At 38.1% G+C, this 17,093-nt stretch overlaps 1 protein-coding gene across 1 annotated transcript; it reads right to left on the bottom strand.

Annotated features, from left to right (window-relative positions):
* Positions 1–494: 494 nt before the first annotated feature.
* unm_sa1261 (un-named sa1261) lies at positions 495–10,288 on the bottom strand. Its single transcript, XM_053514169.1, has 3 exons — positions 10,070–10,288; positions 4,364–4,566; positions 495–3,436 (listed from the first exon to the last, which is right to left on the bottom strand). The coding sequence occupies exons 1-3, from the start codon at positions 10,239–10,241 to the stop codon at positions 2,594–2,596; spliced, it is 1,218 nt and encodes a 405-aa protein (XP_053370144.1). The 5' UTR covers positions 10,242–10,288; the 3' UTR covers positions 495–2,593.
* Positions 10,289–17,093: the final 6,805 nt, after the last annotated feature.

The following is a 17,093-nucleotide window of genomic DNA, read 5'->3' as shown; positions in this document are numbered from 1 at the left end:
GCCTTGATCGTTCCAAACTTATCTGCAATGCAGAGATTTGGTCATGCCCAGTTTAATGAAAATCCCTTTTATTTTTTTTTAATCCAGTGATCCAGATGCTTTGAATGTTATTATGTGAGTTATAAAGAAAAATCCCCTAATCATGAAGCAGCAATAGGGAAAAGCTGATTATTATAACCCAAATAGCAACTAATTAATAGCAAACATCAATTAATACAGATTGATACATAACATTGTACAGGTATACTGCTTGACATCACTTCTCCTAGCATACATTTTTAAGGAAAAATAAGGGCTGTACAAGTTTTATTAAAATCCCCCTAATAAATTTACACACAGGGACATGTTATAAAGTAAAAATGCTACTGCATGAAGCTGATGCTTAATTAAATTATTCTTCCCTTTGGGTATAGGAATGTGAATCATACTGTGTGTGATGCAAATCATTTGGAATGTGTCAGGATCGATGACAAAGACCAAACTGTTCTTCAGCCTTCTGCATCAAGGATATGGTTTTATTTTCAACATTATCTCTCCAGAACAATATTGACACATGCAAATATCAACACAAGTCTATTTTGAGAGAAAAAAAAGTGTGTTTGTGAATGACTGTCTGGTCCTGGTTTGTATTAAAAAAAATCAGTCCTTTTCTGTCCTTAGCTGTTAACAGGCATTTATGGAATTCAATAAAGTTCAACATATCTAGGAAATATCAGACTGCACTAATGCTCTGAACCACCTCATTAGAATGCATGTAGTCTTACAGCACAAATAGAATAAATTAAATCTTACATTTGTTTTTCCTTTTTCTTTTAATTCTGAATATCAATTTATGCAACTATGTGCTACTGTAAAATATCACAACACATTTAATATCACATATCTAAAATGTAGCACAGATAAAAAGACCCATTTATGTAGGTTTTATATCTATGCAATTTCAGAAACACCCTTCTAAAAATGCAATGTCAGTTATTTCATTTTCCAATTTCTAAACAATTTCTTTCAAACAACTTCTGCTACCATGCCTTTATCAAAATTAGTATAAAAAAAAAATCCAAGTACATGAACAAAAAAATAAATAAATAAATGAAAACTATGCTATAAAAATGCCTCAATAATGGCAAAGCAGATGCGTGGGGTTAGATCTTAATGAGAACCCCCATTAGAAGTAGTTTTTGGTTTAGATTGTTTATCGTTTTAAAAACATCCTTAATTAAAAATTTGAGTGAGAGCTGAAACGAAGCATTGAATGTAATGTATCCAATTTTTTTTTTTTATAACTGGCTCTGGAAACTAAGGAATCACATATGGCAAGTAATAACAGTCTTGATCATATCAAGTTTCATATTATGTAATAAGATTCAGAGCTTGTCATTTAATGCAGCATGTCTTATCTGCTATAAAGTTTCTCCGTCATATATTCCAGTGGCATGAACTCACAATGTCCCTCCTTCCCTTTAAATAACTAGACTTAAACCTGGCTATTGTGGGATATTACCCCGCATAGCCATATGTACCTGAGAAATTCTTAAAACACCATCAGGTCAGAAATATTCTTTCTGAATTGTCCATCTGCACTTGTAAAATCGGTCACAAGACATCAACGGAAAAATTCTCTCTCTCACGCCATGGACAAATAATTCTGCATCACCACTTTTAAATCACTGACATGCTCTGTGTTCTAACACAGCCCTTTTTTTTTTAGTACAAATCAAAACTGTTCTGTGTTTTGAATAGTGACAGGCATCTGTATGCACGCACTGTGATCACATTGGTAACATCATCCGAGCAATCTGGGCCTCGCTCATTGTGAGAAGACGCATTGAATCTTTCAAAAAAAATGCACCATACTAAGAAACAACACAGAAAATGAACAGGCATGCATGTTCAAATTAAGTTAACGTCTTATGGAAGTTCTGATAACATTTTGGTTTAGAGGGTTTAGAGATTTTTTTTTCTACAATGCAACACACCATAATGGCAACTGGGCATTATTAACGTTATACTGCTACAGTATAAAATAAACAGCAAAACATCAGGAGCACAAGACCAAAGTAAATAATAATGCAAAAACCCCTACTTTATTGAAATTAGCCACTAACCAAATGGACATTTGAGCACAAATAAGAACCACTTCCAAAAATCACATTATGAATATTTTCACATGATGCGTTTTTGCAGTTAGTCTCAGACATTCAAACTTTGACCACTGTTACGTTGGTTTTCATTTTGCAAAACATTTAACATATTGCTATATGATGGTACAGGTAATTTGGCACCTGTTTTTTTGTTTTTTTCCCCCATTTACGCGCTCTTGCTAATGGTGGACTGATTACATTTGGACTAACATGGTTGAAATGCCAAGATACACCATCAGTATAACTTTACTGTTTTTGACTTGTAGCATTCCCTCAGAGACACTCATCATGAGGAATGATTGACAAGTCTTGTAGAACATTTTCACCATGTTCTACACTCAGTATGAAGGACGGATCATCTCCTCCTTGTTTAAGGATTTAGGTCCTCAATGTTGTCAACTGGTTCCCAGTGTTCTAAGTATGTGTATGGTCTGTTACCTTCTATATCCTCACTACACGCAGATCTCGATTGGTGTGGTCACAAGGATGCGACCTCCATTACCGTTGCTGTCACGGGAGACACGCTCGTAGCTGTTATTGGAGGAAGGTGAGTTGATGGTGGACACGCCTGAGTAGGGCGGTGTCACTGGCTCAATGACGATGCCTGATTTGGCCACAGCGCACACAGGTGACAGGCTCTGCTGCTTCAGACGCTCGACCAGATTATCTTCCTCTGAGGAAGAACTACTAAGCTCAGCCAGGTGCCCATTTAACACCGTACCACTGGGTGAGGTAGCTGTGTTGCCGTTTTCCGTGTCTAGCATCCAGCAGTGGCAGAAGAAGGTGAGCACCTCATTGACAGAGCAGCGCTGATCCTTCTCAATGGCCAAGAGGTGCCTGAACATGCGCAAGGCCTCGTTGGTAAAGCGGCGCCACTGCGACGGCACTGTGCTTGCCCGCCTCCTTGGTTGCTGCTGCCAACGTGCGAACTCCTCGTAAAATGCATCACATGGTAGCGCCTTTTCCCATGGAAAGTTTCCTGTGAGCATACAGAATAGGAGCACCCCAAAGGCCCACACATCTGTACTGTAGTCCACACAGATTCCATCATGGCGGCCCGGCTCGCAAAGCTCAGGTGGTGTGTAGGGGATGGTACCGCTGACACGTTTTACTGGTGAACCAGCTCGACGCGTCATGCCGAAGTCTGACAGCTTGACCTTACGGCACTCCCGGTCAAAGATTAGCACGTTCTCAGGCTTGATGTCACGATGCACCAGCTTCTTAGAGTGAAGATAATCCAGCGCCAAGGCGACCTGATGTACGCAGCGTTTCGCCACACACTCTGGCAGCCCCACCTATGCAGAACAAGAGAACAGAGGCTCAGTGAAGACGTTAATACAGACAAACCTGGACCAGAAAACCTGACAAATAATAATCTCCATACTTATTATCATGGTATTAAAATAGCACAGAACATGAAATTCTTGTTAAATCCAACCCAAAACCCAGAGCCATCATTTTTAAAAATGTCAGCTATAAATAATTCCAGAGAGTTAAAAAATATCAGACTAAGAAAACAGACACAGTGATCTGGGAATGGTGTTTTACAGTCATGGCTCATCCTAAGTATAACAATAGTCAAATTGCCATGCCATAGTAAAATGCAGATATGGGTTATCAATCTATTAGTTAAAACTGTGTCATTTCAGGACATCTTACTGCAAACTGTGACATACATCTGAAAAGATTAAAAATAGCTCACAATAGCCTAATCAAGCATCTTGATTTTGTCGTTTTGTTATCCTAATAAAAAACATCTAATGCTTAGTCTCTTTCCTTAATGCACTTTCATGCAGCAATTAAAAGAGGAAATGGTTAAGTGTGAATACAAGCCGGAGTCAGGACCTAGTACAACTCCTATGTAATTAGCAGAAGCATTGCTTACGTCACAGGGGGAAGCTGTTACGAACAAGGGAAGCTGTTACTATACATGTCACAATTGGAAATCAATAAAACCTAAACATTGGATCTAATAATGCCAATAAAGAAAGGAAAGAACATCCTTAGGTTGCTCTATGCGAAACTGAATTTTAAGCTTCTTAAGTGCAGTTCCATTAATTACAGCAGAAGAGTGTAGCATTTTGCTATGACTCCACAGATACAAGGACCTACAGGCATGCGCTCATCTTTACATTCCTAAGCCATGCTTTTACCCTTTTTTACATTCTCTAAACAATTTCTGAAAATGTGCTATATTACTTTACCGATCAAGTTTTGCTCACCTGAGGGGGAATGATGTCAAAGAGGTCCCCAGCTAATGCATACTCTTGAGCAAAGATATAATACTCGTCTGTTTCAAAGGCAATGCCGTACATGTTGATGATGTATGGGCAGGGGCAAAGGTAAAGCGAGATGCTATACTCCCTCAGAAAGCTCTTCAGCTTAGTGGTTTTCTTCCGCAGGAACTTCAGAGCCATCTTAGTGCCTGTGGAAATGGAAAGGATTAGCAATCAGCAATGCTGCAGATTCACTAGTCTAACAGAACAACTAATGAAATCTCTTAATCTGAATATTTAACACAAGGAGTCTTTCTTGACATGACACTCGTGTTTGAAGAAATAGATAAACTAAACTTCCCAAAAAGAAGCTTTTGTCAGATTTACAAACATAAGGGTTATTTAGCAAGATTCAGGGTAAACCATAGGCAGGTTTTGACAAAAATGTAGACATGACCAGTACAACAAAATTCGCCATAATCTCTTGGGCTGTACATTTTTGCAGATGTGATAATGGTCATTTTCATTCTTATTAATATTTATCCATATTTTTCCGCTTGTTCATGCTCATGTATATAAAAATGCATTCTTGTTTCAATTAAAAAACATGCGCACAGTCTTCATAGTATATTTATGATATAAATAAGCTCTAATTTCAGGACGATGTTCTTGATGCTGTATCTCTCACCATTATATAACACTAAAGTGAAGCAGATGACTCACGAATGTTAAAGAATTGATTTCTGTTATTTCTTCCAGTAAACCTTTTGACTTCATTCATTATGTAAAAGATGTTGGAAGTCTGGCTGGATCACAGCTCTTTGGGGAATTACAGCCATGTTACTGAAGGAAATTAATATGAGGTTTTGTCTTGTCGTGTATGTCCTTCTCACTCTAACTAGAACACTTACTGCTTTAGGACAATCTTGCTCCGGCAGTTACAAATCACCAACAACATTGTCTTTTAGCTTAATTAAATCTGTAGACTTCGCTGTTAAAGGAGCACCTGACTGAAATTTGTTAGAGGACACCCGTCAATGCAAGCCATTGTTATTGAAAGCTTGAGCAGAGGAATGAATGCCCTTGCATAACCCTTTAGCTTTGTTACATAGAACAGCTATATTGGACTGATGAACCAAAAGAAAACAAACAAAAGCTCGGAATAGCCAACACATTCGCAGTCAAAGAACCTGACATCTGTCGTAGCAGATGTGACCATGTGTCTGAAATGCAGAGAGAAGAAACACGCTTAACAGTATTGAAGGAAACTTGTAAAGTAAAAGGCAATGTGCATATTGGATCCGTATCCTTTATTCTGTGAGATGCCAATATAAGAAAGTTTCATTTTAAGGGTTGATGTTACATTAGACTTTATTTTATTCATTTCTCTTTCTAGACATCTTTACACTTAGAACACGCAGAATATCTGGCAACATTAATATAAATGGCAGCGATTTCTTAAAATATGAGCTATATTATTTTGACATGAATCAGAAAACAAGTAATCAAAAGTAAATATTCATTTTAACGTTGTGATGAACGTAAAAATGTGTTCTCATTTAAAATATAAACTGCACTGCATAGAAGAGGCTTCATATGATAAACAAAGACATTATGAGTTATAGAGGGGTTTAAAGGGTGTCTGGAATATTTCAGGGACTATATTTCATGGTAACCAATACCCTAGACACGAGTTTGCCTTTTACGCTCACAGTGGAGTCGTCCATTTAATTTCTCAGGAACATTCCTTATTGTAAAAATCCAGAAGCCAGAGTTGGTGATCTATCACAGAAATATACTGTAACTACTTGATGCTATAGTAATTGCCTGTTGAGTCGTAAAAGTGAGAGTATGGATTTCTAGGACCATTTGCACAGTTCTTCACTGTCAAGTCCCTTTTGTAGAGTGCTTTACGCACAACATGAACCGAGGGCTGAGAGTGCTGGGGTTTAGGGTGACAACAGATGGTGTGTTTATCTGCGGCTCATTAAAAATCATCAGAACCCAGTGATTAACAGAGGGGGCTTTAGGCTGGAGAGCATGAGAGGTTTTCCTGCCAGCAAAGACAAACATGCCATTTGACCCACACTTCTCTTGCTGTTGCAATTTATAAAGAAACATTAATAATATACAACACAATGTTCTATTTCATGTCTACAGCCTACAATAGCATGAATAAGCCTATGATGCTGCAAAGGGTAGCCCGAAATGTATGCAGCATATTATGCAAACCCCTGGCAATGTAGCCTCTTATTATGCTTGCGTTAATTAATAATTTTAGTAGATCATTTAGAAGATGACTTTGTTCTCAGAAAGCTGGAATATTTCAGCTTCATGCTAAACCAGCACCAGTCTTGAACTACATTCGTAGCATCTGCACTGTGGCCCCTGGTGTTATACACTGCTCAAAGCCTTGACATTTATGCTGAAACTTTATGCAGAAATTTCTGTAGGCGTTTTCTTGCTGGTGCTGTGCACGATTATTGAGTATCTTCTAAACTAAGCAAATGTTCCAGCAATTTTTCATGATTCTTAACTGTCTTCGAGGTGATTCTACCACAAAAATCATTATTGTACACCTCTCATTTTGTATGAAATATATCCATATCCAAAGCACTCCCTGAGATCACCATAATAAAGATCCATCCTGTCTTTAAGGAGTCTATCCTCAAATTAAATGAATGCATTCAGCTCTAAACCCTGCTGCTTCAGCCTGATTATCTATGATAAAACTCAAATCACATTTAAAATTAAGTTTGGACACGGAGAATGAATGATTGCATCACTAGGACGAAACATTTTTGTCTGTCTAACTGTCTGTCACTCTACAGTATTGCCTCAGCTATTACAGAAAGAAGACAGAAAAACCCAAAACAAAACAACCCTAACTTTTCTCAGGTTGAATCCCAAATAATGTAAAATGGAAAGCTAGTTCACTACGTAGGGTATAGAATCCCTTGTTCCACATACCAAATAGTGCCCTTATTAAGACTTATTAAGAAAAAATGCAGAGGATAGGGTTAGATGGTGGCAGATGACCCCTAAAAGGGAACAGCCAGACATTGAAAAGGGCTTTGGGCTTTTAGTGGCGGTAAACGTTATTGAACCAAAGGGGTCTCTTTTCACAGAACATTCTCTATGAACTAGCAGTTCTCATTTCCTGCTATGGACCAGCTTGACTTTGTAAATTAAGGAATTCTCCTTTCAACTTTTTTGATGCCTCTCAGTTTGGTTTATACTGGATGCCAGGTGTGGGTTCTTGTGCTACTGCAACTCTGTTATTTTTCCCCAAAGGTCGGATGTCCAAGTGAGACATACAAAGATACTGGCTGAACTGAAAGGGTTAACCCTAAAGAGACTTGTCTACCGACCGTGTAAAAAACCGAAAGAAAGATGCCCAGGGTCCCAGATGCGTGAACGTGCATTAGGCATGCTGCAGGGAGGCATGAGGACTGCTGATGTGGCTAGGGCAATACATTGCCATGTCCGCACTGTGAGACGCCTAAGACAGCGCTACAGGGAGACAGGAAGGACAGCTGATCATCCTCGCAATGGAAGACCACGTGTAACAACACCTGCACAGGATCGGTACATCCGAATATCACACCTGCGTGACAGGTACAGGATGGCCACAACAACTGCCCGAGTCACACCAGGAACACGCAATCCCTCCATCAGTGCTCAGACTGTCCGCAATAGGCAGTCCATGAGGAGGAGATGCACTGCAGTACTTCAAGCAGCTGGTGGCCACACCAGATACTGACTGGTACTTTTGATTTTGAGCCTCCCTTCATTCAGGGACACATTGTGAAACATTTTTAGTTTATGTCTTATGGTGTTGACTCTTTTAGTGTTCATACAAATATTTACACATTAAGTTTACTGAAAGTAAAAACAGTTGAAAGTCAGAGGACGTTTCTTTTTTTGCTGAGTATATTTAGGGCTGCAATGATTATACACTCACTGGCCACTTCATTAGGTACCTCTTGCTAGGACAGGGTTGGACCCCTTTTTGCCTCAATTCTTCATGGCACAAATTCAACAAGGTGTTTAAAACATTCCTTAGAAATTTTGGTCTATATTGACATGATGACATTACACAGTTTCAGCTGAACTTCCATGATGCAAATCTTGCATTCTACCATGAAACCAGTTTAAGATGATTTTATCTAAAGCACCAGCCTGAACCATTGATGCAATGCTTTTTCCAGTGTTCTATTGTTCATTTTTATGAGTTTCCTATTCTTAGCTGACAGTGTGGTCTTTTGCTGCTGTAGCCCATCTGCTTCAAGGTTTGATGTGTTGTGGATTCAGTTGTAACAAGATGTTATTGGAGTTACTGTTGCCTTTCTATCAGCCTGAATCAGTCTGGCCATTTTCCTCCGACATCAACAAGACATTTTCGTTCAGAGAACTGTCACTTGATATATTTAAATTTTCAGATAATTCTTTGAAAAACCCTAGATGGCTGTGCATGAAAATCCCAGTAAATCAGCAATTTTTTGGAAATACCCAGACTAGCCTGTCTGGCACCAACAACCATGCCATGTTCAAGGTCACTTAAAACACGTTTCTACCCTGTTCTCATGTTTGCGTTAAACTTCTGTTTTATGTTGATTTATTATTATTTTCAAATGGTCACCATCAAAATGCATCCCATCATGGTTTACAATAAGTTATTATTAGGAGTGTGACGAGATCTCGTGGTACGATCAGACCAGATTTGTCTCGCGATATGCGTCTGGTCTCGCGAGAACGTGACAATATCCTTGCGTTATTGGCATGATGGAGTGTGAGGGAGAAGTAAGGATAGAAGATGTGCCCGCGACATTTAAATTGTTGGTGTCGCAACATTTTGGATTCCTTGTGGAAATAAGAAACGCATGAAAGGGCAAACAACTATAACAAATGCCTTTGCAGCTAAACTTCCGCCATACAATGCAAGAGCCACGGCAATAACAAGAGACATTCGCGTTTTCATTGCAGCCGAAATGAGACCATTTTCTGTGGTGGAAAATCTGGAATTTCGGCGACTCATCCACACACTGAAACCAAAGTGCGCCGTCCATTATTCGTAAAAAAGAATATGACCATATCTTAGGCTGTTCTGTATAGGTCATTACCTCATTATCTAGGTCTTAGCTCTTTTTCCATGCTTAAGAAAATTTTGTTCATTGTTTTGCACTCAGTTTTAAGACAGCACCTCTTTTGATAGTTACACTAATTATGGTTAATTGCACGTAAAGGGATATTTGTGTTGTTTATTATTTATTTTTATTAATACTATTTCATTTTATTGTGCAATTAATTGCCTGTCAGTTTGTGGCAAAATATTTTGCAGTGTTTACAAGTTATTACTGTATATCATTCATCAAAATAGAAGTGTTATTTTATAAAGTTGATTTCAAAATGGACATGCATTTTTTGCATTTTGTGATTTTCAGTTAAATAAAATGCTATTTTTGCTATATATTTAAACATAGAGGATTTCTTTAAAAAAAAAAAGTCTAAAAGTCTCATCTTGTTCTCGTGAACCCACTCTCGTGTCCCGTCTCGTGGGAAAAGTGTCTCATCCCACTAGTTGTTATGCAGTGGCCTCTGTATGGGGCGTTGCCATGAGCCATCGGCCCATTGGCCTTGAGGGTTTATGTGGACTGAAATGTAGAATATTTCGCAAGAAAATAAAACGGCTAAAAATGTTCCAGTGCTTACCTCTGATCTTGTGGACAACAAGATCCACCTTGCCATAGGTGCCTTTGCCCAGCTCCCTAATAACCTCATAGTACTTATTAATGTCCAGCTTCTCCAGGTTCTGGGCTGCAATCAGCTGCAGCTCCTCCAAGATGTCGATTGAGGCACGAGACCGGATGGGGGAGGTGCTCATTCTTCCAGTGATTGGAGGCAGTTACCACAGTTAATAAGTTCACTGAAAGTTCTGAAAAATAAAACATAAAAAGGATGCGAAATCAGGACAAATTTTTTTACAAGTTTATAGAAATGTTTACCTTGATTTTAGCAGCATGACCCAAACCCTGCACATAAAAGAAATATTGTACTCTGACCATCACAGAGATAAAGTTCATACAAGTTTAGTATCTAAGCCAAACATTTCTTATGTAACTTTTCCTGCCCTGCAGTAAACAATCTAGTTTCTGTTCCCTGGATCCCCTTTCAAGCCCTTAAGATTACAAGCCTTGCTTCACACCACCAGAACAGAAGCAGAGAACAGAGAAAAGCCAGACAACCCCGCTCATGAACTGCTAAATTACATTGTTTAAACATCCTTGCCATTTACTTCTGCATTACGGGAAAAAAAAATTGCCAGACAAATCTTTTTTCACAAAATTACATAACAAAAACATTTGGTTTCCACAAATGGCAGAGTCAGGCTTATCACAAGGAATGAGCATGGGCTGTGTCTACTAGTAACAGAAGGCACAAAACATGGTGGTCGCCATGGTGCAAGCTGGTGAATATGGCTATAGCAGATCTAGTAAAATAAAACATACAAAGTAACGCATACAAGTCTTAAAATTTGTAAGATTTGAGGGTTAACAATTCAGAGCATCCTAAAGTGGTTCCTCTTAGAACCCGCTTTTAAAGAGTAACACACAAAAGATTTAAGAACTCCCTCAGAAGAATAACCTCACGAACCTCAAGAATGTATTATTTTATGAGAAAAAAGACAGGTAATGAATCAAATGAACGCTGACTAAAAGTCTACGGTTATATGTGCGTGAGGATGAGGGAAGATTTGCATCATTTTCATATTCATCAAACCCTTCAGTGAGCTCTTGTGCAAAATGTATGAGAACATGGGAGTGGTATTATCCAGGATGACTATCAGGATAGAATAGAATAGGTGATCAGTCAGTATCACTTTGTACTGATTTGCATTAATGTGTTCCTCAAAGGGTACAACACTGACTTAAATAATACCAGCAAAATCCCCCCTACAGAGACAGTTCCATTTAACATAGCACCCGTCTGTATGTTTGTATAGGTGTCACATTTAGCATAATGTTACACTATCATAAGCTGATGGACAAAATATCTAAAAAAATTATCCTTTAAAATACTGACTGGTGTGATTTCTCAATGACTAAATAGACTTCACACTCTTGACAGGCTGCCAATGCTTGTTAATGGAGATGAATGTGGTGAATGAGACAGGATGCACAGCACATCCTGTTCAGAGACACCATCTGGGAAGATCTGATACTCTGTACGTTTGAGAAAGTGTGTTAAGAGACCATTCACTCATTCACACACTATGGGCAATTTGAGAACACCAATTAGCCTAACCAGCATGCCACATACTTATTAATCAAACATTAATAAAATAAGAAAATTCAACTACACCGAATTTTCTTATCTCTTCTGGCTGAACATATCCTTTAAGCATATTGGCTGGGCTTCCATTTTACACATGCCGACCCATTTGATGGCTTTGTAGTTGAACACACAAATAACATGATTATTTTATGAACTGAGCATTATTAGTCTTGTTCAACTGAAATAAAAGAAACTATGAGGATCCCACGACCAATTGCAAAGTCTGTCAATTGATTTGCTGAGTCAAATGTTAGCACTTAACTCCTTTCACAGAGTCTGACCAGTTGGGAGAATCAGTTTGAAGACTGCGGATCTCAGCTGCTCCTCGGTCCACCCAGAGTGTTTAAGATCTAGTAATACAATCTATATACTACTACCATTAAAGCCTTAAAAACAATTACTGGTTGGCGCCTGAGAATGAGTGTGAAACCATAGACAGCAGTCACTGTCCCCAATTAGGTTTAGAGCGGACCTCGAAGGTCCAGAAATGTTGGTCAATGTATATATACACACACACACACTGTTTTTGTTCAACCTGCATATGGACACAAATACACATACAGTACTGTGCAATAGTGCTGTGCCTCCTCTAATTTCTTCATATTTTGCTTACAGACATCCAGACTTTCTTGTATTTGTTAATATAGTCTTAAGGAGTTGCTCTCAAGGCTTCCTGAAAGACTTTTCTGGCTCTCATTTTCGGTTTTTCATTTTCATTTGTTGAGCCACACAGTTGTGTTATGAATCATTCAACAAAAAAAAAAAAAACCCAGCAAACTTAACGCATAAACCAGTGAAAAACAGGTGCAGATGACAGATGATAAGGCTAGTTATTAGTATACTAGTGATGCGATAAACGACCAATTTTTAAATGGTATCTTTGGGCACTCCGCAGCCTGTCACCGTAAAACATTTGTTATGGTTTCTTTAATCATTTAATCAACATACTTTAATTTAAAATAATAAATCTAATGAAGAAATGAAGGCTCAAGACTTTTGTACAGCATCATACATACTGTACACTATTCTGTAGTGGCCGGGGAGTATTAGAACACCAACAGTTTAAAGGAATCAGCTCAGTCATATAAAACAAACTTGCCCTCGCTAGGGTATTCATGTGCATGTTGTCCAAACTTTCTGAAAACGAGACACAATTACAGAGGTTCTGACTGTGAAAATAACCAGACTCAAAAGTTTACATTGTAAATACTCATTTATTGTTTGTTTTTTTAAACGATTGATTATACACATTTTTAAATTGGACCAACGTCATTCAGATAAACGCCTTGATCAGCTTTTAGATTAATCTATCAGTTAAACTATTAATGAGAATTCTTGTTAACACATACACACATTATTTTTTTTCAGTACTTATTTGTACAGTGTGAATAAAATAATCTATACTTGAATGAACCACTGGGTCTGTCAAATATATCACAAGTCTGCATCTAACACTAAGCTACTTCAGCCTAAACAGCTATGCTAAGGTTTATTTTTGCCTGCTGTACACAACAAAGATCTCACAAGCCAAGTCATTGTGCAATAATGTACAAGAGCTTGCAGGTTCTGCTTGAACACAACTCGAACCCCCCCACCCCACTCCCTCGCCTTACACCACTGATCATCATCCCAGACCACTGCCTTGCTGTTCCTCTATCCCTCTTTTACCACAGCTCCACATAGTCAACATCACTGCAAGCATCCCTCAACCAACAAATCAATGGCAGATTCTCTGCCTAGCATTTTGCAGGTTACAATCATTTCTAATGACTTTATTGATTTTGCACTGACAATTCTTGTGGTTTTACAGCCACTCAAGCTTCACAATATGAAATGCAAAAAGGTAGTATATAGATTTCATAAATGTACAAAATGATAGTCAGCGTGACTGTCTTTAACAGCCTTGCATAGATTGCATTTAATCAATTGAAATAATTAAAATATAAATATAAAATATAAAATAATACAAAAAAAACCAGGATGATACAATTTGATTGTACAAAGCATATCCAACACTGCAGGTATTTCTAAATTTAGAAAGAAAACTGAACCAAAACAGAAGTCTATTTTAGTGCTCATGTTGTTAACACTTCCAGTTAGAGTGAAACATGGATGATGATGCAGCTACAATGAGGATGCAATACAGCAGGCAAAAATGCCTCCCTGTTTAATTGTATTAAAATTGTTCAGTGACTTGTAGCAATTACAATACACACTGTTTTGTGTGTCTGTCTTTCAACCTCAAAGCAAATGAGGATGGGTTCCCTGTTGAGTCTGGTTGCTCTTAAGGTTTTCTCCTATTGTCATCTCAGGGAGTGTTTCCTTGCCATCGACGCCCTTGGCTTGCTCATCAGGGACAATTCGATATTTATAGTCTACGCTTTTTTCCCATGCATGTTCTAATTAATTTCCATATTTTTTATTATGTAAAGCTGCTTTGTGACAATAACCAATGTTAATAGTGCTATACAAATAAAATTTTATTACATTTTGAGACAAAGAGAGAGAGTAAGCAGAGGGAGCAGAGAGAGAGAAAGCGTAAGAGAACGAAAAAGAGCAAATTTGCTTTCTGTGACTGAACAGCCTAACTGGTAACAAGGAGAGATCTTCAGTGAGGCCTGCAGATTTAAACCAATGTTATCGTCTCCATCTTACTGATCGCGTCACTCTTTCAATAACAAGACTATAAATGTCAGCTCATATTACAATCTCCTGGAAGAAAGAAAATACGCTTGAAAGACCCATTGTGTTTTCTGAAATCTTTTGTAACCCTGAGTAGCAGCTTTACAGGAGTAACAATACTAGGTTTTAGGATTAGTCATTAAATTTTTCAGTAACTGACATCTGGAATTATAGCAAATTTAGAGTACTCAGGGTTAGACATAAGATGTAAGCATAGAAAAGAAGTGCAAAAAAAAAAGATTTTGTTTCGTAATATACAGTAGATGATATCCTACTTCTAACAAAGCCTTTCAACATTTACTATTTGGCTTCCCAGCATGGATGTGCAACCATGGACAGCAACCTCGATCTGTAATTAGGTTTAGAGCAGACCTTGGAGGCCCTGTTAGTGCTGGTCTACTTGCTGTTTCTGTTCAACCTGTATGTGTGCGAGAACACGAACACATACAGCTCATGGGGACTTGTAGCACATTAATGGCAGCATTGTCTTCAGTCAGCACATCTGCCTGGAATCACTAAGCTCATTTTTGTTTTGGCTTTACACAAATACCACAGGCAGCCCTATGCAATGGCTCGTTGTGCAAACTCAAGCTAATGAGAGCACACTACAAGCATAACACCTCCCTCTTAGCTAACTGCTTGGCTAATGTCAGGCTGCAATAATGACAAGGTGTGAAGTCAAACACGGCTTGTTCACAAAACACTCTCTTCCCCTGAGGAACACAGAGAACAGGATGTGGACATTTAAAGCTGAGATCATCTCAAGACTCCAGTCTTACTTACTAAAATACTGTTACTTTAATATTTTGCTCAACTCTTTTAGTGATTCTGGAAATAGAGCCATTGGCTTCCTTCAATCATGGGAGCAGGGCATTGATCAGCTTGTCAGGATTTGCACTTGCATTGATCAGTGAAGGTGCTGATCTGATAGCCCTGTAACTCAAAGTCTGTGTTTATGACCCTTCCCTGTGCGTGTGTGTTTGCAGCATTGAAAACCTTGAATATGTGCAATTCCTGTGCAAAAGCGAGCACAAACAGCCTGACACAAAGGATCCGATGCTCGACATGCCATGGTCACTTATTATTCCTGTTAGTGGACGTCTTCCTATTTTACGTTCATGGCAACACAAAATAGAAGGACACAGCTTTCGTGTATATATTCAGCCACATCAACACAACGAGATACTCAGCACAGAAATAACAGTTTCGTGTCTCCGATACCAGCAACCGCGCTGGGAACTCAATGTGCCTTCACTACCAGCTGAGACAAATCACACGCATCCATGCGCTCAAGTAAACGTCTGCTTACCTTCTTCTTCTTCTTCTTTTTTTTTTTTTAAAGCGCACTGCGTCCACCAGCTCCCGCCCTCATTGCGTCCGCAGGATTGCTTTGATTATATCATTGATGTATATCTGATCAGTTCTTGCTTTTAAAGAATCGTAAGGCTGTACTCTCTCACCGATTCACTCGCGCGCGCACACACCTGCCTGCTCGCGCGTTGTGCTGCTCGGTGTGTCCTCCAGTCTATTTACCGCCTTCACTGTGACTGAGGTGAAACGGGGAGAAATTAGACCACGCCCATTGCACCGAGCAGCCAATCAGAGCTTACTCAGAAGAACGCTGAAGTCATGCTACTTTTCAAGCCACATATTACCTTTTCTGAATAGCATCCCATAATAATACGTACTGGCTTCTATCTCTATTGATATTATATTAACTTGCTGGTGCATCTTATGTACAGTTACCTAATATCCCACATATATGTACAATCATCATGCACATGTACATAGCAACAGTATATTCTTATTATTTAACACCATTTTTATCTCATTAATGTACCTTACATTGTAAACAGTATATCTTGTTTTTTTTTACTTTATCCATTTCTCATTGCAATTTTGTCTTGTTTGCTTATTTGTTGTATAATTTAACAACTGTGATAGAACAATAACATTTCCTTTCCTTCCCTATAATTAACAAAGTAATCTATCTATCTATCTATCCTTCTCAATTCTTAGTTCTTACTACAAACAAGCATTTATTCAGATATAACAAAATAGGTTTAGCACGGAAGGTGAGCATTTATGGAATACATAAAGAATTAACACTAAAATTTAATCCTGCAGCTTCCATGATAAACCTTTAATGTTTGACCAAGTAACCATCGATAGCCTCAACGTCTTTTTCTAAATCATCCTCACTCAAAAACGGATGTTAAGGCACGGTACAAGTTAGAGAGGAAATAAATTACATCCATCATAACAGTATAGTTGCCAACAAACTATTATATTTCTTAAGTCTCCCAGAATAATAATCCTAAACCACAGCTGAGCATTTAAGATGGGCTTGTAACATGATTTTTATCACTGATATTTGACTTTGACATTGTGTACTTAAGGACAACAAATTATTTTTTTCAGTATATTTTTAGGTAAAAGCATATAGCTTACATCACAATCTCATTCAATTGCCTTAAATTTAAATATGTCAGCACACCAAATGTCTTATTTTGCAATTCTGTGGTCTACAACAAATCTTAGTTAAGATGTATTTCTTGGCCAATATTCCAGGGAACCCTATTAAAAATAATGCTAACATATTTTTGAAAAACACATGCATACTGTACTGAGGACTACTGAAGTATGAGTTAATTAGATAGACACTCTGTGAATGCTTTTATTTTTATTTTTTTTTTATAAATTCCCTTGAAATTTAAAT

This window comes from Clarias gariepinus, chromosome 16 (genome assembly GCF_024256425.1).
Source record: "Clarias gariepinus isolate MV-2021 ecotype Netherlands chromosome 16, CGAR_prim_01v2, whole genome shotgun sequence".
In the NCBI taxonomy this organism is placed as follows: Eukaryota; Metazoa; Chordata; class Actinopteri; order Siluriformes; family Clariidae; genus Clarias; species Clarias gariepinus.
Note: the sequence above shows the minus strand (reverse complement) of the source record. Positions and strands in the feature narration are given on the sequence as shown.